Source organism: Pan paniscus, chromosome 14, assembly GCF_029289425.2.
Source record: "Pan paniscus chromosome 14, NHGRI_mPanPan1-v2.0_pri, whole genome shotgun sequence".
Lineage (NCBI taxonomy): Eukaryota > Metazoa > Chordata > Mammalia > Primates > Hominidae > Pan > Pan paniscus.
Window position 1 is genome coordinate 32707638 of NC_073263.2, and position 24555 is coordinate 32732192.

At 40.8% G+C, this 24555-nt stretch overlaps 1 protein-coding gene across 4 annotated transcripts in view; it reads right to left on the bottom strand.

Moving 5' to 3' along the window:
- The window catches only part of STARD13 (StAR related lipid transfer domain containing 13), a 248496-nt gene that overhangs the window by 41266 nt on the left and 182675 nt on the right, over positions 1-24555 (bottom strand). For 3 of the 4 annotated variants that reach the window (XM_008952226.5, XM_008952225.5, XM_003826871.6), the window contains exon 3: positions 22679-22760. In XM_008952226.5, the coding sequence (XP_008950474.4) occupies positions 22679-22760 (82 nt within the window). Of the gene's footprint in view, positions 1-15296; positions 15315-22678; positions 22761-24555 lie in introns of those variants that run through there. The other variant, XM_055096596.2, reaches the window with a different exon arrangement.

Below are 24555 nucleotides of genomic sequence, written 5' to 3' on the forward strand. Positions count from 1 at the left end.
TATGTATTTTTTGAGTGACTGTTTTTTCATTCAACACAACGTTTGTGAGATTGACTCATGTTGTTGAGTATACCAATAATCATTCAGCTTAGTTCCTGAGTATGAAGACACACAATTGGGTTACCTATTCTCTTGCTGATGGACATTTGAGCTGTTTCCTGTCGTTTCTTTTGTTTGTTTGTTTGTATGTTTTTTGAGACGGAGTCTCACTCTGTTGCCCAGGCTGGAGTGCAGTGTCGCAAACTCGGCTCACTGCAAACTCTGCCTCCCAGGCTCAAGCAATTCTCCTGCCTCAGCCTCCTGAGTAGCTGGGACTACAGGTGCACACCACCACACAGGCTGATTTTTGTATTTTTAATAGAGATGGGGTTTCACCATGTTGGCCAGGATGGTCTCGATCTCCTGACCTCGTGATCCACCCACCTCGGCCTCCCAAAGTGCTGGGATTACAGGCGTGAGCCACCGCGCCCAGCTCGTTTCCAGTTTTGACCAATGAATTTCTAACCATCGAATTCAATGGCTACTTTTTAGCAAAGACCTATTAATAGCAATAGTCACAAATTAGTACCGATCATTCCTTGAAATTCTTTTCATCCTTGATATTCAAGATTATGAATTATCTCATCTCTCTGGACACTATCTCCTTCCTGCCACGAAGCAGTACTTGCCCCTTAACTATTAATTTTTTTGTTAGAATTCAGACTGAGGTCCATCCTTTTTTACTCTCCATGGCCTTACTGAAGAATCTTAACATAAATTAGACTCGAATGATACCCAGTCCTCTGTCTCCAGCCCAGGCATCTCATCTGAGGCCAGAGTCACATTTTGCATTCTCTTCAAAACCTGTTTCTCCTACGTACTGTCTTGTCTTGACTAAGAGCATCACCAATGGGCCACCCAAACTAGAAAATAATGTCATCTTGAGGCTCTACTCCTTCACAATCTACATTCGTTGATCACCAAATCCTGTCAATTATACCTCTATGATGTCTTTGAAGTCTTGCCTCTCCTTTGGCCCTAATTCAGTCTCTTGTCATTGTTTATCAAGAGTCAGGCATCAGCCTCCTAATTGGTTTCACTACCACTTCTAAAACTTTACACTGAAACCAGTTCTATTTCTCAACTTTTTCTCACGTCGCTCACTGACTGAAATATGTTTAATGACTCTCCTCATTTTCAACCACCTCCAATGTACCCTCTGACTACGCATTCCTTAGTGTCAGATATACCAGGCAATGCTGAGTTGGAAGCTGATCATCTCGTCTGAGACCATCTTTGGCAGGCTCTCAGCCTGTCTCTTTGGTCTGTTCCACGTGTGTTAGCATGTCTACCTAAGAGTGGGTGTGAAGTGAAAAAAAAATGGTTGATATTGCACATTTGGTGGCTCTGTAACAGGTTTGTTTAGGGAAGGATTGCCTGTTATTTATAAAATGAACTTATCTAGTGAACTTGTTCTTCCATTAGGGTTTGGAAGCACAAACAAAACACTCCATTCTGCTTTTCTGTGGAAAAGCTTTTGATCTATGACATACACACAAGACATCAAAGGAATCATCTTCTATATACCACAGACTCGAATATGCTTTATACTTTCTGACACATGCAGGAAGTTTATTTATTATTTTCTAAAGCTGAAGACTCTAAGTAGATTTGACTTTGTAGCTCTGGGTCCTTTTATTGCCCCTAAACTCAGATGTTTGCCTGTACCTTACAAATTGCTTCTCTACTTGGAGAAAGCAGTTGCAAAACATGTATTTGATAAAGAACTCATATACAGAACACCTAAAGAATTCTTAAACTCAGTAACAAGTCAAACAACCTGATTTTCAAATGGGCAGAATATTCAAACAGATACTTCTAAGAGAAGACATGAAAAGATGTTCAATATCATCAGTCATGAAAGAAATGCAAATTAAAATCATAACGAGACACCACTACACAACAGAATACCTAAAGTAAAAACGCTGACAACATTAAGTATTAGCAAGGATTCAGAACTACTGAAACTTCCAAAGGGTACAGTCTCTTTGGAAAACAGTTTGGCAGTCTCTTATAAAATTAGATATATTTTTAGTACTTGATCTAGCAATTCCACTCTCAGCTACTTATGCAAGATAAAAGAAATCACATGTCCACAAAAAGATTTATACTTTTTATAATTTTTTTTTGCTGTAAAAAGATTTGTACTTGAATGTTCATAGCAGCTTTAATCATAAGATAGCCAAAAAGTAGAAATGGCCCAAATGTCCATCAGCTGGTAAATGGATATAAAAATTGTGGTATATCCATACAATGGAATACTCAACAATTCAAGGCACTAACTATTGATACATACAACACTATACATGAATCTCAGAGTCATTATGCTAAGTAAAAGAACCCAGACACAAAGAGCATACACTACAGGATTCCACTCATCAAAAAAATTTCAGGCAAGACAAAACTGTAGTGACAGGAAACAGATGAGTGGTTGCCAAATGCTGGCACTGGGGGAGTTTTTGAGGTCACAAAAATGTTCTGTGTCATGGCTGGGCATGGTGGCTCATGCCTGTCATCCCAGAACTTTGGGAGGCCAAGGTGGGCAGATCGCTTGAGCCCAGGAGTTTGAGACCAGCCTGGGCAACATGGAGAGGCCCTGTCACTACAAAAAAAATATATAAAAATTAAGCCGGGTGTGGTGGCTTATGCCTGTAATCCCAGCACTTTGGGAGGTGAAGGCAGGTGGATCACCTGAGGTGAGGAGTTCAAGACCAGCCTGACCAACATGGTAAAACCCCATTTCTACTAAAAATGCAAAATTAGCCAGGCGTGGTGGCACATGCCTGTAATCCCAGCTACTCAGGAGGCTGAGGCAGGAGAATTGCTTGAACCCGGGAGGCGGAGGTTGCAGCGAGCCGAGATTGCACCATTGCACTCCAGCCTGGGTGACAGAGTGAAACTCCATCTCAAAAAAAAAAAATTAGCTGGGCATGGTGGCACGTGCCTGTAGTCCTAGCTACACAGGAGGCTGAAGTGAGAGGATCACTTGAGCCTGGGAGGTCAAGGCTGCAGTGAGCTGAGACCACACCACTGCACTCCAGCCTGGGTGACATAGTAGGACCCTGTAGCTGAAAAAATAAAGTTTTATGTCATGATTGTGGTGATAGTTACGTAACTGTACATTTGACAAAATTAATCAAATTGTATGCTTTGGTGATTTTTTGGAATATAAATTATATTTAAATAAAGCTGAATAAAAAATAATGCAAGTGAGTGACATCAGTGAAAAAGGTTAAGTAAAAACCTCCAAAACCCCACTTCTTCATAAAATCAACAAAAGTACTGGCAAATATTGTCAAAATCAACTTTTTAAGAAAGCTGTAAATTGATATGGGCTTTCAACAAACTAAGTAACACTAAGTGTCTATTTAAGAAAAATGGTTAAACATATGTAAGGACAGTGAGCTTTGTGACATTCAAACCCACCCTATTCCTATGCCCTTTTCCCCAGCTTTTCAGGAGCTTTGAAAATCAACAGCATCACCATCAGAGTAGCTGTGAAAACTAGTAGCCTTGCATCCACTGGAGAGGGAAGAACATGTTTGAGCTTCCCCAAAACTCCGTTACCAAGGAATTGTCATTATCTGAGCTGTCTGGGAATTCCCTGAAAACCCCCAATTCACAGCGCTTGTCTTTATTTAACCTGACTCAAATCATTACTGAAACTAGCTTATACCCAGGGTGTTTGTCAAAGACAGTCAGTAGTAATTAGTCAACATGGCAGTTGCCTGAAATGGTAATAACAGTTGATCCAAACAAGATGCTAACCAAAAAGCTTAAAAAGAATATCTGGGAGAATGAGATGTCCATAGGGGACTTAGAAAAGTTCCAATGTATTCCTAGGAATCTAGAAGGCCAAGTACATGTGCAGAACTGTGTGTATACCCAGGAAAGACCTGAGCTGGTCCTAATCTTCCACCTTTAGCTGACCTTGATGATCTGCACAAGCAGGAAATCAAGGCTAAGGCAGAGTTATTAATTCCCTGCTGCAGCACTGAAGCCATATTGTAACATGCACAAAGAGCCCCTCAGCAAAGACTGAGGGATTGGTTGAAGGTATCTAAGAAAATCTCTGTCCAATCATTTGCTGATTACTAAATTAACTGAGTAGACACTTCAGTGGATACAACAAGGGATACAGACTTTAGAGAATTAGTTCCAGATATTCATTAAACAGATAGCAACAATGACCACCCTGGGAAGAGAAGATCTGATTTCAAGAGGTGCCATATTACAATATTTAAAATGTCCAGTTTTAAACAAGCAAACAAACAAACAAAAAACCAAAACAGTGGATATCAGCAAATTGATTCTAAAGTTTATATGAAGGAGCAAAAGACTCAGAATAACCAACACAATAATGAAGGGGCAAAACTGGAGGACTGACACTATCCAAATTCAAGACTTCCTATGAAGCCATAGTAATCATGATAGTATGGTACTGGTGAAAGAATAGGCAAAGAGATAAATGGAGCAGAATGAGGAACCCAAAACAGACTCGCACAAATAGAGTCACCTTACGTTTATAAAGGAGCAAAGGCAATACAATGGATAAAAGGTAGTCTTTCCACAAATGCTGTTGCAACAAGTGGATATTCAAATGCAAAAAAAAATTAGTCTAGACACAGACCTTATATCATCACAAAAATTAATTCAAAATGAATCATAGACATAAGTGTAAACACAAAGCTATACAACTCCAAAAAGATAACATAGGAGAAAATCTACATGACTTTGAATAAAGTGATGACCTTTTAGATTCAACACCACAGGCCTGGTCCATGAAAGAAATAACTGATAAACCAGACTTCATTAAAATTCAATACTTCTACTTAGTTCTTTCAGAGAAAAAAACTTTCAAGAGAAAGAGAAGATAAGCTATATACAGAGAGAGCATATTTGCAAAGTATATCTCTGTTAAAGGACTATTAGCTAAAATATATAAAGAACCCTTAAAACTCAACAATAAGCAAACAAACAGCCCAGTTAAAAAGAGGGCAAAATATCTGAACAGACACCTCACTAAAGGAGATGAATATATGGTAAACAAGCCTTTAAAAAGGCACTCAACATCACATGTCATTAGGGAATTGCAAACTAAAACATCCTTGAGATACCACCACATATCTAAGGTAAAAATCTAAAACACTGACAACACTAAATGCTGGTGGGAATGTGGAGCAACAGAAACTCTCATTCATTGCTGGTGGGAATGAAAAATGGTATGGCCACTTTGGAAGACAGTGGGCAGTTTCTTACTGCCAAACACACTTTTATCATATACTCGAGAAATTGCACTTCTAGGCATTTACTCAAATGAATGGAAAACTTACATCCACATGCAAACCTGCACGTAGGTATTTATAGTAGCTTTTTCATAATTTTCAAAACTTGAAAACAACTGATATGTCAGGTGAATGGATAAACTGTGGTCCATGTGGGCAATAGAATGTTATTCATCAGTAAAAAGAGGTGAGCTGTCAAGCCATGAAAAGACATAGAAGAAACTTAAGTGCATATTACTAAGTGAAAGAAGCCAGTATGAGAAGGCTATATCCTCTATGATCCAACTATATGGCATTCTAAAAGATGCAAAACTATGGAGATAGTGAAAAGATCAGTGGTTGCCAGGGGTTGGGGAGAGGAGGAGTGGAAAGGTGGAACACAGAGGATTTTTAGGACAATGCAGCTACTCTCTATGATACTATAATGGTGGATGCATTTGCCAAAACCCACAGAATATATAACACCAAGTATGAACCCTAATGTACACTATGGAGAATCTGGGTGATAATGATATGTCAATGTAGATTCATTGATTCTAGAAAATGTACCAGTCTGGTGGGGGATGTTGATAGTGAGTGGGCGGGGGGCTGTGCCTGTGTGGGAACAGGCTATATATGAAAACTCTCTGTAGTTTCTGCTCAGTTTTGTTGTGAACCTAAAAATTCTCTAAGAAACAAAGTCAATTTTTAAAAATGAAGTCTTTTTTAATTCATTTAAAACAATTTCATTTTTTGGACTTTGAAATTACTGATGTAAAATTATCTATGTGTCTTCTGTTCTTGGTTTACTTGCTCATTAGTTGCCATTCCTACTAACAAAGTCATCATCCTTGAAGACATCTTGGACATTTTAGGTAGATTTCAAACAACCATCCAAATCTTCCTTCTGAATCTTGCCATAAGCCAAAGGGGAAAATAGTCTATGGTTGTCTGAAACTAGGTATATATTCCCATTACAGTATAGCATTGGCCTGTGATTTAGCTTACACAAGGTAAAATAAACAATGGCTAGATTCTGTAAGAATACAAATTGGATGAAACATATCCCTGACAGATGTAAACACCTCTTTAAGATCTGACTGCCTCAAGTAAAAGAATATGTCACAGTGGAAGTATTCATCACACTTTATCAAAACCACTGCAAAATTCTCGTGTGAGTGAAGCCAATCTGCATTTAGGACAAATATTTAGCCCCAGTATCTGCTTCCCTTTAACTTAATCATAAGTAATATAAAATCCTTCAGATAATCTGAGTTGGTCTAATACTGGTTCCTTGGAAAACTGTTCCTGCATGGATGAAAATTTCAATTATAGAATGTATTTGCAGCATGAATAGTGTGTCCTCCATTGGATTGGAGCCTTGATTGAGACAGGGACCATAATTTATTCTTCTTCTAATCCCCATAAATCCTAGAAGGAAGTTTTATACATGATAGCTCGGTAGGCTTTTCTTTTTGAACTGAGCATGCTTTGTTCATATAGGTCCAATCAGTGATTGACTTTAAGTAGTTACAATAGACCTTGTATAGTCAGGATAGCAGAATTATTCTCCACCACTGAGTATGACAGGCTATGAGTTGCATCTTATTTGCATTCTTCATGCCTAGTACAGGCCCTGGCTCAGAGCCAATCCATTCAGATAATGTTTGCTAAGGAAACATTAGATCCTGGACAACACTAGGGACCACTTGGACTGATGCTTTTATTTTCAGATGAGAAGATAAAGTCTCTGAGGGGACCATATGCTCAAGGCAGCCACACATTAGTGAGCAGCCAAGCTAGAACTTCTTTCTGCCAAGTGATTTATCTGCTCCTGTCTACTTAAGAAAAATTTTAGGAAGGCCTGGGAAATGAGAGCTTATGTCATGTACCCAGCACAGGCTATTCAATAAACACTTGTTTCCATACCCTCTCTACTTTCTCCATGGGAAGAGAAAACCCATGGCACATGATGAAGCCTGTCCTCTTCATGTTTTGAGCAAACTGGATTCATGTGTTAACCTAAACACAGCAGTTTGACCCTTTCAGAAGATAATGATACTGCTGCCACAACCTGTTAATTTTTACTGTTGTCTTCAGAATCCTTGAGAAGGGCTAATACGCTAGCAAATGTGAAATAGTAGTCTCATTTTAAGAGTGAAACTTGAGGTTCTAATGGGAAAGTCAACAAGAAGAGAAGAAGCCAAGATTCGTTCATCCGACAGTGTGCTGTGTACCAGGAATAAGTTAGGTGCTGGGAATACAGTATTTAAAAAGATATGGTCCCTGCCCTTGAGAATCTCATGGTCCCATGTGGGATAGAAACACGATTAAAAAGAGAAGAAGCTACTCACTTTCTGAGAGCATAGGGACAACATCTCCCAGAGGAGGTAATATTTGAGCATACCTATGATGGATTAAGAGAAATTTGCTGCCTAGGCAAGGAGAATTACAGGAAAAAAAAATAGGCACAAAATAGCAGGGTATAATCCAGGAATTGCAAATATATGAAAAGGGGTGTTAGTCTGTTTTCATTGCTATTAAGGAATACCTGAGACTGGGTTGATTTATAAGGAAAAGAAGTTTAATTTGGTTCATGGCTCTGCAGGCTGTACAAGAAGCACGGTGTTGGCCTCTGCTTCTGGTAAGGCCTCAGGAATCTTACCATGACAGCAGAAGGTGAAGAGAGGGTGTGCATACCACACGGTGAAAGCAGGAGGGAGAGATAGAAAAGGGGAAGATTCCAGGCTCTTTTAAATAACTAGATCTCACGTGAACTAACTGAGGGAGAATTCAACATCAGGAAGATGACACTAAACCTTTCATGAGGGATCTGCCTCCATGAGCCAACACCTCCCACCAGGCCCCAACTCCAACACTGGGAATTGAATTCCAATGTGAGATGTGGAGGGGACAGACATTCAAACCATATCGAGGGATAAGCCTGGACAAGCAGGCAGGGGCTAGATCACACAGGATTCAAATGAAGATGTTAGGAGCAATCTGGTGCAATGAGGAGCTATTGAAGGATTTAGACAGGAGCGTAACATAGATTTGCATTTTAGAAATGTAACTGGCAGCAGGATGGAGAAGGAATTAAAGAGAAATAATTATAACATGGTTCTAATAGTCCAGGGGAGAGATGGCAGAGAGATGCAAAAGGGGAGTGAGAGTGGGATGTCTGCGTGAAGACAGAGACTCGGCCATTGGTTGATATGGAAGCTGCAGAGAGGCAGAAACAGAGGATGACTCCCAGATTTCAGACTTTGCTGAACATGCCATTAAACACAGAGGAAACAGGGAAATAGGGAAGTCGACAGGGAGCTAAGATATGGGGGAGATCATGAGCTCATGTTTGGATATGTTAAATTTTAGGGGCCCTGTCACATTCAGACCCACTTGGGAGTGATCCACATATGGATGATATACACAGAAGATACATAATAATTAAAGTCAATCATCCAGGGGAAATCCAGAACTCTGGAGAATTCCAGTGGTTAAGGCATGGGCCAAGGAAGGGAGCCAGGTTCAGGGAAGGCGCAGTCAGAGTTGTAGGAGTCGACAACAACTAGCTGAAGATGGTGTCCTAGGACCCTGGAATTGAGATAGAATGGGAGTGGTGAGAGGCTCCTCCTTCACATGTTTTTTTCATTTTTTTTCTTCTTCTCTTCTCAAAACCCATGCTACTACTTTGCTGACACTATTCCTGCTAACCCTGAGGCTTCAGTCATACAAAAAAAAAAAAAAATAGCCATTCTTCTGTGCTCTTATAAAGTTTTACCCTGTCTTTTACTTAAAGAACTCCAGGAACTGGCCTTAGGAAACCAAACACTGAACCAAGTTTGCAGTGTCCCACCTCAGAAAGGAATGAGGAACAACTAATGTACAGCCTTGTTGCCTCCAGCCAGACCTCAAGGTGGCCCATTACTCAAGATAACCATCGTGACCTACTCATCCCCTACCCACCATGGGCTTTGCCCAGCCCAGCCCACATACCTGCTCCGATGTCAATTCTCTGCCTAATAAAAAAAATCCCTCCCAGCTCTTTTTGGGGAACTAGCTGGAGGATCCTTGGGCCTCTGCTGTCTCCCTTGTGCTCAAGCACAAGCCTTGAAATAAAAGCCTAGTCTGGGAAATCTGCCTGGTCCCGCGTTAATTCCCATATTACATGGGGAGCCGAAGAGCCCGTGGCCTATAACAGAATGAGCATTAAAAAAAAGGAGGGAGCAATTGGGTGGCTGTATCAAATCTTTAAGAAAGAGTAAGTGATAAAGCCTAAAAACACTTTTTGGATTGAGCAGTTCATGAGGGCAGAATTAGGAAAGGCACGGACATTCTTTTAAAATGTCTAGCTAAGAAGGCGGGTGATTTAGGTTATTTTGAGGAGAAAGTGAAGAATTCATCACCACATAGTCTTCTCTAACATGAAGATGCCATCAAGTAATTTGAGAACTGACAGGCTGTTTTTTTCCAGGTTCCAGTTCAATTTAACAAATGTTTATGGAAGTCCTGCTCAGTACAAGGCCGTGTGACACCAAGCACCCATGATATACCACTGACTAAGATGCCATCCCCACTGTTGAGCACTTGGAAATTGGTAGAAAGTCCCTTGCATGGTCAGCAGACCCTAATGGAAGTAAGGCGGTGGTCAGCAGAAAATCGAGCTGTGCACAGACTGCCTGGGCACACAGGAAAAGAGCCAGAGAGGGATGCCCAGGGCCTGGGAGGATGGCCAGGAGTGCAGGAACGGAGGGACCAGGAAGAAGGACCAGAGAAATGCTGGGCAACTGTGTGCCGGGAGGGATGGTAAGCAGCCTGTGTGCCCTGAGTATTGCAGGGTGGCTGGGAGGTGCCCCGGCCCAGAACAGCAGGGGCGTTTGACTCAAGCTGAAACAGAAGCCTGGAGAGACACCCAGCGGCCCTCTGCCTACAGATGTATAGGAAAACAATAGGACTCTCTCCTTCTTTGTAGTTTAGATTCCCATTTGACATCTAAACTGCCAGACTTTAGACTGGTCATGAAGTCTCTCGTGTTGATTTAATGACCAGTTTCCTGTGATACTTCTAATATTCCTGCCAAAGGCTTGAGAGAAATAACAACCAGGGGCATGATGAGTTCAACTCTTACAGACAATTCTGATTAAAGCCTAGCAGCCTGAACTTCTCACCCAGGCTCCTATGTATGTCCTAGCCCGGCCTGCTGGGGAGTGTTCCGGGTGGGGCCCTCCAAGACATTCAGGAACCTAAGTCACTGAGGATGTGTTCTTAACCTAGGGATCAAAGGCAAGTCAGGGAGCAGCTCCTCCTCCTCGGGCTGTAGCTGCAGGGCATGGGAAAGGTCTCCATGCTGGCGGACTGTTGGAAAACGCAGATTCTGGAGAGCAGAGGTGGATACACTAATGCCAAAGAGACAATTCTGGTATGTAACTCCATGAGGGTGGGGCCTTTCAACAATCACAGGCCATCCACAGGGAGGGTGTCGGGCGCACTGGGGGCAGGGGGCAGGAAAAAGAAAGAGGACAGTCAGAAGTCAGAAGTCAGCAGGTGGTGTCACCGTGCCACCACGCAGCCAGGGAAGGCCACACCTCTGTTCAGCTTTTCCCTCTGATGTTCTGCCGAGTGGTCAGGCTGCAGCAGGAATACTGACCTCTATTCCAGTCCATAAACCCCAAAAGAACTGCCCCTGGACATTAGTTGAGGTGTGGAAGAAAAGCAGTTAAACATTGAGGGCTCTAGCCATACAAAGAAAATTAAGTATATGTATGCTGTCCAGGGACACGATATCTATGTGGAACTGTGTGAATTTCATTTAGCTTGTGCAAGAAAATAATGTAAATAAGCTATGTGCTTTAATCATCAGGACTTCAAGGAAGAGCATATGCTCTCTTGGCTATTCAATAAAAAATGATGGCCAAAGTAGCCCAGGGGAAAGAACTTAAAACAAAAAAAAAGTCCAGGTTTTCTTGGACCTCTTTAGTTTGTGGAACTTCAGACCAATTTTATATTCACATGTGCTTGTATTGGAAAATCGAGTGGGGTGTCCTTAGCTTTTTATTGTAACTGTTTACAATAATTGCATCAGATCCAGGTAATTTTTCTAGTGAGAACTGGTCCAGCTTCAAGTGAGGGTCATGACTAGCGATTTCTGAGAGAGGGTCAAGAACTGAAGGCTGAGCAAAGCAGCCTGGCGGGAACCGGCTTCTCAGGAGCCCACCCCTCACTCACATTGAGGGGGCTTCTTTCCTTCCCCTTCCCCTGGGGCTTCTTTCCTTGGGGCTTCTTTTCACTTGGGGCTTCTTTCCTTCCCCTTCCCCTGCCTGCCCGTAGAGAGGATTCCCCGGCATCCACTCTTAGTCCTCTCCTCACTGTCCCAGCTGTCCCTGAGTGACCTCATGCACTCTCAGGGCCTTCCTCCTCACATGCTGGTGACTTCACATCTCCATCCCCAGCTCCAGGCCGGGCACCCTACTGCACACTGGACATTGGCACCTCACCCACCCAACACCTCAGCCCACCCTATCTTCCCTCCTGACTCGCTCCTCCTTCATGGTTGTTCCCCACCTCAGGGAAGGGTATCTCTGCCACCCAGCTGCTCAAACCAGGAGGACTCAGCTCACCCTCAATTCTGAACAACACCTGTTATTCATAGGCTGTTATGAAAATTAAGTGAGATCAATGTAAAGAGTTTAGCACACAACTTCATGCATAATGAACACTCACTAAATGTTAGCCATTAGCATCTGCAAGGCAAGGCATTTTTTAAAACATTGCTAATGTTTTTAATAATGCAATACAAACACCTGAAATATACATAGAGAAGTGAATAACAAGAATATAAAGTCTCTCTCTTCCCCTCAATCTCCTCCCTGATTTTGTATCTTCTTACACATTCTTCCTGAAAGCTTAGGCATATAAAAGTCATCCTGAGTACCTGGTTGAAAAAGATCATAAAAGAGGCCATTAAAATATATATAAAATCATTTTTTATACAAAATAATATATACTAGCAAAATCCCCTATCTTTGAACCTATTATGTCTGTTCCTGACTATACCTCAAGCCTGTCCCCAAACTCTATAGACTAGTGAGGCAGACAGCTAGCCACAGAACAGACATGATTACTTGCAGGAAGCTAAAAGCAATACAAATAGGGCCAAACAGGTTAGTGCAAGAACCCACTTCCTAGTGGAAAGGAATGGTTACAACAGGCTGTACCAATAAAGACAGGCAGCAGCCATCCTGCTTTAGGCACAGATAAGAATGTAACAAAGAAGAAACTGGCCACAACAGGGTAAATGCAAGATATACATGCTACAGTTAATTAGTATATATTTAAAAACACAAATTATGCAAATGAATGACTGCCAAACCTTGGCTGCATTACGCCCCCATTACCATAAAATTTCCATGGGTAAGGGCAACCCACTCCTATCACGCACCTAATGCCATGGCGGTTCCGGATTAACAATACTTAGTCAATAAAAGGGTGGCACTCTAATTCCAAAAACTGCCCATCAATTTCCTGGAAAACCCATTCCCTTGGTATAGAATATTCCATGCCTTCATTATACCTATTCGTCTAGTACGTGAGCCCTGGCCATGTTGGGCGCGGCTCCTTCTTTTGACCTTGTCCCTGTTCCTCTCTTGAGTGTGTTCTTGCTTTTGCTCTACAATAAATCTGCTACATTTTCACTTTGTTCTTGCTTTCAAATTCTTTTGTGTGGCAAAGACAAGAACCTGAAATGGCTCCACTGGCAACACTAAGATTGCAGTGGGGTTCATAGAGTGGGGTGGGGAAGGGGGAAGATGGCTTTTCTGCACATTAATTTAGTTTTTTTAAAAAAACTAAAAGTTCAAACAAGCCCATCCAAATGTCATGTGTTCTTGTCTGGGTAATTCCTACTACCATTTATTAGCTGTTAGTGGGCACATTCTTCTACCCCTCTGTTTCTCAGTTTCCTCCTCTGTAAAGGGAGAATGATGTTAACAGCCCATCTTTACAGACAAGAATGCTGAAGAGCTTAAAACAGACAGGAGCCTATCTTACAGTGTTACCATGAGAATTTAATGAGTAAATATTTGTAATATGCTTAAATGCAGTGCCTGGTATATAATAAGCACTTTGTAAGTGTTTTAAAGAAATAAAATAACGATTTATTGGGATCTGTATTTATTTATAGACTCAAGATTTTAAAGGTGGAAGTGACTGTGGTGATCATGTAACCCTCATATCCTTCTCCCAATGACTTGCCCAAGAACTCAGTTAATTGTCACTTATTATTTATTATATGACATAATTTGGAATGTAATACTGTACATTTTCTGTGATAAATATTCTAAAAGGAAAAATATTAAAAATATCAATATTCATAAATACTTTAATTATTTAATATTATTAATGTTATTCAACATACTCAAATCAAGTATGGGCCTTTGTATGTATAGATAAATTGTAGATACCATTTTTGTCAACACTACCTTCCAATCCCCACCCCTGCCCCATGTGAAAATCATTATTTATTATCCTTTTAAATACTAAGGGCAATGATCCGTATACTGTATAATCCTAACCGATTCCTTAGCTCTATCAAACAAGGTGAATGCCCTTGTTTTGCATGTGCTATAATTAATTAGTATTTATTAAAAAACACAAATTATGCAAACGGCTTACTGGCCTAACATTAAATTGGAAATTCAGAGATGGCCAGGCATGGTTGCTCACGCCTGTAATCCTAGCATTTTGTGAGGCCGAGTTGGGTGAATCACTTGAGGTCACGAGTTCGAAACCAGCCTGGTCAACATGGAGAAACCCCATCTCTAATAAAAATACAAAAAATGTAGCTGGGTGTGGTGGTGGGTGCCTGTAATCCCAGATAGTTGGGAGGCTGAGGCAGTAGAATTGCTTGAACTTGTGAGGTGGAGGTTGTAGTGAGCTGAGATTGCACCACTGCACTCCAGCCTGGGTGACAGAGTGAGACTCTGTCTAAAAACAAACAAACAAAAAAAGAAATTCAGAGATCATCTTGAGCATCAGGGCTGTATGTCAGCAGCCTGAGCAAATACTGCAAACCAAAATGCAAGTTTAACATAGTACTTCTCCTTCAAAATAGTTCATTCAGGAGCTTTGGTTTACTGCAATTTGTCCTAAAGGTTACAAACTCTTTTAACACCTTGGCTATCCCTACATTCTGATAAAGTTACAGTTTCAATGAGCTCACCTAGGTACTTAGATTTCCAAGTAGCTTCTCATGACTTACAGGAGAAAATAATTTTCAATTAAGAATTCAATAAAAAACATCAGAATACAATTACAATTGTGTCTGTTACAATAATAAAAAGTGCACTTTCCTGACTTGCAGGGACAAACATTTATGGAGTGTCTACTATGCAGCCTTGCTGAAGCAACAGTGAGACATGGTTGTCATTCTGGAGGTCACACCTTCTGCAAAGACAGCAAATGTGTCTAGTTTCTGGGGCCTAAAATGAGAGCTAGAGAGAAAGAGAGAGAGAGAGAGAGCAAGAGAAAGCTACACATTTACATATTCAGAGCCTCAGAGCCAGGCCTTGGTCCTCCCTGCCAGACATATCCTTAGTACAATACATATTTCCAAACCAATCAAAAAAGGTAACACTGCTTAACAACTCTTCAAGAGTAAATTGGGACCTAGGGCATTCACTATCTATCTACTCAGGAGAGATGCTTGCAGAATACCAAAGGTGAGTGGAATTCTCGTCATGGCTAACACTTGCGGGAGCTCTTTGACTCTCCCGTCTTCATCTGCCTACCTGGCAGAAGCTGCCTGCCCACCGGCTGTGATTAGGTTTATGATCTGCACTAGCTCAGCATTTCAAATACATACATGAAATGTAGAGCCCACAAAGCTTTAAAAATAAAACAAGAGACCAGCTCCATCTCTGTGTCTTTGGTGCACAAGGAAGAAAACCAAGAAAATCACAACCCCTTACTGCTGTCTTGGCATCCATCATGACTTACCATAGGAGTGGCTGAGGGTCTAATTAACCACTCATCAATCTCAAAGTTTTAAAAGTGCTGCCATTCCCCGCGGACTGGAGATCTTCCTTCTGCCTGCTTTCTGCTTTTGCAAAGCTGGAAATCTGTGTCTTGGTGGATCTCAAGAGGAAGGGAAAGAAACTCCACACTTCTTTGTAGCCAAGCCACCTCCATCTGTCTACCTCCTCTGCTTCTTCCTTTGATCCACCCCGGGTATGACTACTCCTTTGGACTCTGTTCTACACACAGCTCCTACGCCCCGAGAATCTCAGTTCGCACACCTCCAGCCAAATGTTTTTCTTGCTTCGTAATATTTTTGGAGACATAGCTGCCATAAGAATTATTCCAGTTATAACAACTTCCTGCCACTCTAACCATTTTTATACAAGCCGGGCCCTTATCAGGAGCACTGTGGTGTCTAGCATTGCAGCCTTATTCCACGGTGATGTGGTAATGCCTTTGGGGGTATGTATGGACGAATCCTGCTACGGGCTATATCATGACAGGTCATGTGCTCTACAAGAGAAGACTTCCTGATTTTTCTGGACGACACTAGTATTATTATCCTGAACTTTATATCTCTGAATGATTTCACATGAATTGTACTTGCTCATCCCTATGATATGTCTGGAAGATGCTTTCTGTTGTTAAAGCATAGACTTTGATGAAAAAGCCCATAACATAGTCAAGGCATCTCAGATCACACGCAGCAGCAAGTGGATAAGGATTCAACACCCACATGTTTGAGATTCAAAGCTTGGCCCGCTAAGCTACCTATATCATCCTGTAAATAGAACTGCATAATCAGAGACAATCTTTGTCCTTCCAATCCTGATTTTAAAATATGCAATAGAATTTTTATTCTTGGTTTAAAATGTATTTTTTTCCTTAACATTTTAGACATAAAATCTTCAGGAAACTACTACAAAGCTACTAGAACTCATGAGTGAGTTTTAGAAAGATTGCAGGATACAAAGACAATATACAAATTTGTATACTAGCAATGGGCAACTGAAGACAAACGTTAAAACACTGTGTCATTTACAGTAACACCACCAACATGAAATTCTTAGATACTATCAATGTGAACCACTCATATGCTTAAAACTACAAGCACTCTTGAAAAAATCAAAGGAGACCTAAATAGAGACATATACTGTGTTTATTAACACAAAGACTAAATATTGTTGAGATATCAATTCTGAACAAACTGATACAGAGATTCCACAAATCCAAATCAAAACCCCTTTAGGATTTTTAAAATAAATATCAATAAACTGTTTGTAAAATGTATATGGAAAGTCAGAGGCACTAGAATAGCCAAAGCAGACAAAGAAGAACAAAGTTAAAGAACTCAGAATATTGCATTCCAGGACTTACCTAAGTAATCAGGACAGTGTCACATTGATGAAAGAACAGACACATAGATAAATGGGGGCAGAATAGAGAGTCTAGAAATCGACTTATACATACATGGTCAAAGGCAATTCAGTAAAGACAGTATAGTCTTTTCAATATTGATCTGAAATGATTGGACATTGATATACAAAAAGTAAATCTTGACTCACACCTTGTTCTTTCTATAAAAATGAACTAAAAATGGATCATAGGCCTAAATATAAAACACAAACCTATGAAACTTCCAGAAGAAAACATAGGGTAAATAGTTGTGACCCTATGTTAGGCAAAGATTTCTTAGATATGACATTAAAAGCATAAATAAAAATAGGTAAAATTGGACTTCAGAAAAATTAAAAACTTTTGTTCTGTGAAAGACACTGTTAAGAGACTGAAAATGCAAGCTACAGCCTGGCAGAAAATATTTACAAAACACATTTCTGACAAAGGACTCATATCTAGGACATATCCAAACTCTCAAAACTCAACAATAAGAAAAACAATACAGTTAAAAATGGTCAAAAGAGTTGAATAGATATTTTATAAAAGAAGATGTATGGATGGTAAATAAGCACATATTCAACGTTATTAGTCATTAAGAAAGTGCAAATGAGTTAATACCAGACATCTATTAAAATGTCTAAAAGCAAAACAAAAACTGACAATACTAAGTACTAACAAAGATGTGGAGCAGTAAGGACTCTCATACATTGTCAATGGCAGTACAAGATAATATTTCACTTTGGAAAAATTTGGTGGTTAATTATAAAGTTAAAATAAACTTATCATATAGAGCCCACGATCCCATTCCTAGGATTTTACATCAAAGAAATGAAAACTTAAATGCTCATATAAAAACTTGAATATGAATGTTTAGAGTGGGTTTATAATCACCCAAACTGGCAACAACCAAATGTTCTTCAACTGGTGAATGGATAAACAACCGTAGGACATCCACACAATGCAAGACTATTCAGAAATAGAAAGCAATGAACTATTAAAACACATAGCAACATAAATGAATTTTTATTATTTTATAACAAGTGAAAGAAGCCATACTAAAAAGGCTACATGATGTTTGATTTCATTTGTATGATATTTTAGCAAAACTATAGGTACAAAAAACAAATCAGTGGTTTGCTAGAGTTTGGGAGTAGGAGTAGAAGCTGCTGACAAGAGGAATAGGGAAATTTGGGGAATGAGGAAACTGTTTTATATCTTTTTTTTTTTTTTTTTTGAGACAGAGTCCTGCTCTGTTACCTAGGCTGGAGTGCAGCGGCACAACCTTGGCTCACTGCAACCTCTGCCTCTTGGGCTCAAGTGATCCTCCCATCTCAGCCCCCCAGGTAGCTGGAACTACAGATGTGTGCCACCATGCCCAGCTAATTTTTGTATTTTTGGTAGGAATGGTGTCTCACTTTGTTGCCCAGGCTGGTCTCAAACTCCTGGGCCCAAGACATCCACCCACCTCAGCCTCCCAAAGTGCTGGGATTACAGGCATGAGCCACAACACCTGGTCTGCTCTATATGTTGAGTGTGGTGGTGGTTATAACAACTTGGAGGCATTTGTCAAAGCTCAAAGACCTATTCACCGAAAATAGTCAATTTTACTTTATATATATATGTATTAGTCCATTTTCACACTGCTGATAAAGACATACCCGAGACTGGGAAGAAAAAGAGGTTTAATTGGACGTAGTCCAGTTCCACATGTGTGGGAAGGCCTCAGGATCATGGTGGGAGGATAAAGGCCCTTCTTACATGGTGGTGACAAGAGAAAATAAGGAAGATGCAAAAGCGGAAACCCCTGATAAAACCATCAGATCTTGTGAGACTTATACACTACCACAAGAACAGTATGGGGGAAACTGCCCCCCATGATTCAAATTATCTCCCACCGGGTCCCTCCTATAACATGTGGCAATTATGGGAATACAATTCAAGATGAGATTTGGGTGGGGACACAGCCAAACCATATCATTCCACCTCTTGCTCCTCCAAATCTCATGTCCTCACATTTCAAAACCAATCATGCCTTCCCAACAGTCCCCCAAAGTCTTAACTCATTTCAGCATTAACCCAAAAGTCCATAGTCCAAAGTCTCATATGAGACAAGGCAAGTCCCTTCTGCCTATGAGCCTGTAAAATCAAAAGCAAGCCAGTTACTTCCTAGATACAAAGGGAGTACAGGTATCGGGTAAATATACCCATTCCAAATGGGAGAAATTGGCCAAAACAAAGGGGTTACAGGGACCATGCAAGTCCAAAATCCAGTGGGGGAGTCAAATTCTAAAGCTCCAAAATGATCTCCTTTGACTCCATGTCTCACATCCAGGTCACCCTGATGCAAGAAGCAGGTTCTCATAGTCTTGGGCAGCTCCACCCCTATGGCTTTGCAGGGTATAGCCCCCCTCCTGGCTTTTATGGGCTGGCATTGAGTGTCTGTGGCTTTTCCAGTTGCACAGTGCAAGCTGTCGGTGGATCTACCATTCTGGGGTCTGGAGGAGGGTGGCCCTCTTCTCCAAGCTCCACTAGGCAGTGCCCCAGTAGGGACTCTGTGGGGGCTCCAACCCCACATTTCCCTTCTGCATTGCCCTAGCAGAGGTTCTCCAGGAGAACCCCACCCCTGCAGCAAACTTTTGCCTGGGCATCCAGGTGTTTCCATACATCTTCCGCAATCTAGGTGGAGGTTCCCAAACCTCAACTCTTGACTTCTATGCACCTGCAGGCTCAACACCATGTGGAAGCTACCAAGGTTTGGGGCTTGCACCCTCTGAAACCATGGGCCAAGCTAAACCTTGGCCTCTTCCTTTTAGCAACGGCTGGAGCAGCCAAGACACAGGGCACCAAGTGCCTAGGCTGCAAACAGATGAGGACCCTGGGCCTGGCCCATGAAACCAGTTTTTCCTCCTAGGCTTCCAGGTCTATGATGGGAGGGACTGCTGTGAAGACCTATGACATGTCCTGGAGACATTTTCCCCATTGTCTTGGGGATTACCATTTGGCTCCTTGACACTTACGCAAATTTCTTCAGCCAGCTTGAATTTCTCCTCAGAAAATGTGTTTTTCTTTTCTACTGCATTGTCAGGCTGCAAATTTTCTGAACTTTTATGCTCTGTTTCCTTTTTAAAATGGGATGCCTTTAACAGCACCCAAGTCACCTCTTGAATGCTCTGTTTGCTGCTTAGAAATTTCTTCTGCCAGATACCCTAAATCATCCTTTCAAGGGCAGGGGCAAAATGCCACCAGTCTCTTTGCTAAAACATAACAAGAGTCACCTTTACTCCTGTTCCCAAGAGGTTCCTCATGTCCATCTGAGACAACCTCAACCTGGACTTTATTATTCATATCACTATCAGCATTTTTTTTCAAAGCCAATCAACAAGTTTCTAGGAGGTTCCAAACTTTCCCACATTTTCCTGTCTTCTTCTGAGCCTTCCACACTCTTCCAACTTCTGCCTGATACCCAGTTCCAAAGTTGTTTCCACATTTTCAGGTATCTTTTCAGCAACACCCCACTCCCGGTACCAATTTATTGTATTAGTCCATTTTCACACTGCTGATAAAGACATACCCAAGACTGGGAAGAAAAAGCGGTTTAATTGGACTTACAGTTCCACATGGCTGGGGAGGCCTCAGAATCATGGCGGGAGGCAAAAGGCCCTTCTTACATGGTGGTGGCAAGAGAAAATGAGGAAGATGCAAAAGCAGAAAGATCTGATAAAACCATCAGATCTCATGAGACATATTCACTACCATGAGAACAGTATGGAGGAAACCGCCCTCATGATTCAAATTATCTCTCACTGGGTCCCTCCCATAACACATGGGAATTATGGGAATACAATTCAAGATAAGATTTGGGTGGGGACACAGAGCCAAACCATATCAATATGTTATACCTCAGCTGGGCTCGGTGGCTCACACCTGTAATCCCAGCACTTTGGGAAGCTGAGGTGAGCAGATCACTTGAGGCCAGGAGGAGTTTGAGACCAGCCTGGCCAACATGGTGAAACCCCGTCTCTGCTAAAAATACAAAAATTAGCCAGGTGTGGTGGCATATGCCTGTAGTCCTAGCTACTCTAGAGGCTGTGGCAAGAGAATCATTTGAACCCAGGAGGTAAAGCTTGCAGTGAACTGAGATTGCACCACTGCGCTCCAGCCTGGGCGACAGAGCAAGACTCTGTCTCAAAAAAAAAAAAAATATATATATATATATATATAACATATATATATATAATATATATATATAACATATATATAATATATATAACATATATATATAATATATATAAAAATATATATAACATATATATTATATATATAAATATATATATAATATATATATATAAATATATATATAATATATATATAAATATATATATATAACATATATATATGTTATACCTCAACTTAATGAAAACATTTCAAAAATTCAATGGGAAAAAATAATATATAATTTTTCAAATATTAAAAAAAGCCAACTAGCAAAAAAATATGTGGTTAAAACTGAGAGAGAAAACTCAGGACGAAGTGCTGGCTGCATGGCTCTGAGTGGAGTGAATGCTTATGAGGAGGAATCTGCTCCTGCTTGCTGTGTACCTTAGACATGCAGAAGAGGAAACATTGTCTTTCCAATTCATTACCTTTACAGAATCACAACCAAATCATCCATTCACTTCATAAGCTCTCATAAATGGCATTTTGAGTTTGTTTGTTTTCTCGTCCAAATAACTTAGTCCTGTCGTTTATGATTTGAAGAGTTCTTTGCTCTTCCACCCATGTAAGCAAGCCCATAGTATTATTTTCTTGAACATTCAGAGATCATTTCTTAACACAAACCTATTTTCTCTTCATATAGAAAACACAGAGTGACTGGTTTGTGACACAAAAATATATTATGTATATACGTGTCTGAAGATTCAGCAAGCCTAGGATTAGGTAATTTACACACTATTTAATGTGCGTTGATCTCTCCTGTCTTCATAAGTTTTGCTAATCATTACTTTCCCTTTAAACTACTACCTTATTTATGTCAAATGCAGAATATACTAGAAAGAACATTGGATTTAGCATTAGGAATACTGGGTTTTAAGGTCATTTTGGCCCTAAACTAGCTGTATGGCCTTGGTAAAATGACTCATCTCCCATAACTAATCCTTATCTTCAGCTCTGACCTCTCTTCAGGGCTTTAGTTATGAAACTTCAAATTCCTACAGACACCCCACCTCTCAGGCAGCATTTAATTCTTCAGGAATATAGCTTCTCCTGGATCTTTTATTATTACCCAAATTATAATTGTTATTTGCTCAGGTATTCACACCTCATTTCTTCAACTGAGTTTCTTCAACAAGATAATATGTTGTTTTAAGGGGAAGAAATTATCCATATATACATCTTTGTCTCCTTACACTATCTATCACAAACAAATAGCTTAAATAGGCCAGTTTGGTGCTACAATTACTTGAGTTTATACATACGAGTTTGAGGAGATAATCACTTGACTTTGCAAAAAATACAGCCAAGTTTGACACACTCGTAGTTTTTCAGAGTCTTCCCTCACCACACATGCTGAGCCTGCTCATGCTTCTTCCGTCCACTGACCCATCCACGCCCCCAATCACCGTCTACATCCCCATGTTGTTTTAGCTTGACCATAGCATTTATACTCTCTGAAATAAACTTTCCCCCTCCTTCTTTCTTCTTCTCACTCTCACTCTCTCTCTCTCCTTTCTCTGTCGTTTTCCTAATCTAGTGTCCAAAGGCCCCTGCTAGGATTTAAGCTCCATGAAAACACAAACTGATCATGCTCATTAACAGTAGTACATTTAGAACCTGCACGTGGGTCAGGCACATGGTAGGCACTCAGTGAATACTTGCCAAATAGCTGAGCTCGCCCTTCAGTATAGTGATGCCTGTTGCAGACTCAACAGTGGAAAGAAACAAAAATACTTCGTATGGTTTACCTGCAAAGAGGTTCTACAAGGTCCTTTTCAAGAAAATCATGATCATTCTTGACAGCCACAATGTTGATGGGAAATTGTGAATCTGAGAAAGAGAGACAAAGAAGTTGATGTACTTTGTTTTATCTGAATGAGCACCAACATATTCAGACCTTCAAGGTCTGTAAAAGCCACTGATTTTAATAGCAGTGACTGCCCATCATCATTGTTGGGAATGTTTAAGAGAGCAAACAATTGCTATCACTGTAAATGCTTTTAGGAGTACAATATAAGTGCGAAATATGAGGATAGTGAAGTGCTTGACCTTGGATAGGATTGAACACTAAGTGCCTGCATTTTTCTAGCTCATCCTTATTACAGTCTTAGGTGGATGTGGCCTCAGAGAAGAGCTTTTGTGCTTTCACCATCCACCTAACACGTAGGTCACTGGCGTCTGTCTTGATGGTTTCATGAAATACTTAATTTGGCAGATTTTTTTCCTTCAAAAAGGAAATTTCCAAAAATACCCAAAGTTCTATCATCTGAAATTTTTTTTAGCAGCAAAATCTTTATCACTCTGGAGTATCAGCAAAATACTCAAATTGATTCTATCCAAAAAGAATAATTCGAACACTACTTCCCTCCAACAGACAATTCATGCCAGCTTTGAAGGTCACAGGCAATATTTAGAACATGGTGTGAATTCTGGGTACCTCGTTCATGGAGGTAGCAATCTGCAGCTCATTGGAATAGAAGGCATAGCCAAATCTAACCATGCTGGGTCACTATCATTGTCTTGCCACGTTTTCCTTTATCTCATCTTGTATTTTGTGCTGTCTACACCTTGCCAGTCATGATAAATCTAAGGGTATCTAAATCTTAGCGTGAGTTGGAAACAGACATAATTCCCCTTCTGGTGAAAAAAAATCATGTGAGTGACTTACAGATGGTTCCAGAGTGAAGCTGTCTTGCTCGGCTAGTGAGGGAGGGAGGGAGACACTTGTGATTTTTTGTCATGGAAGGCTGCCTCTTGCCAGCTGTGCTCCTTCCTAGAGTCTGGTTTGAGGCTCCTCTCTCCTCCTGGGCTCTGGCACTCTCTTCCTTGGCCTGTCCCTTTGGGCTCACGGTAGTGACAGCTGTGCCACTACAAGCCCCGGGCTCTTGCACTGTGCACCGTTCCTCGTGGCCACCCCCCGTCCTGCCTGCACCTTTGCAATAAGCACTGTTAGAAACAAATCCTCTGTAAATGGCCTTGAGCCTGCCACTTGCTCATTGTTGGGGTCCTGACTAGTTCACTACTAGATAAGGACAATCCGAGAAGAAGTTAAAAGCTTTGGTTATAACTTTAGATATAAGGGACATGAGTATGTCTATTAACTGTCAATTAAAGAATCAATGAAAAGGCTGGGTGGTGGCTCATGCCTGTAATCTCAGCACTTAGGGAGGCCGAGGTGGGAAAATCACTTGAGGTCAGGAGTTCGAGACCAGCCTGACCCACGTGGTGAAACCCTGTCTCTACTAAAAATATAAAAATTGGCCAGGTGTGGTGGTGCCCGCCTGTAATCTCAACTACTTGGGAGGCTGAGGCAGGAAATTGCTTGAACCCAGGAGGCGGAGGTTGCAGTGAGTGGAGATTGTACCACTGCACTCCAGCCTGGGTGGCAGAGCCAGACTCTATCTCAAAAAAAAAAAAAAAAAAAAAAATCAATGAAAGGAAGTATAATGCTAGCAATAAGACACCTTACCTAAAACTCGGAAGAATAACATCTGATTCATGTTATATCTTGACATTTTTCATATAAAGTAAACAGAATTAAACAGAAATTTCAGGATAATTAATTTTGTGACTTCTAGAAAGTTTTTTAACAGTGAGTTCATTGTGATTTCAAGAAAAGTGAGAG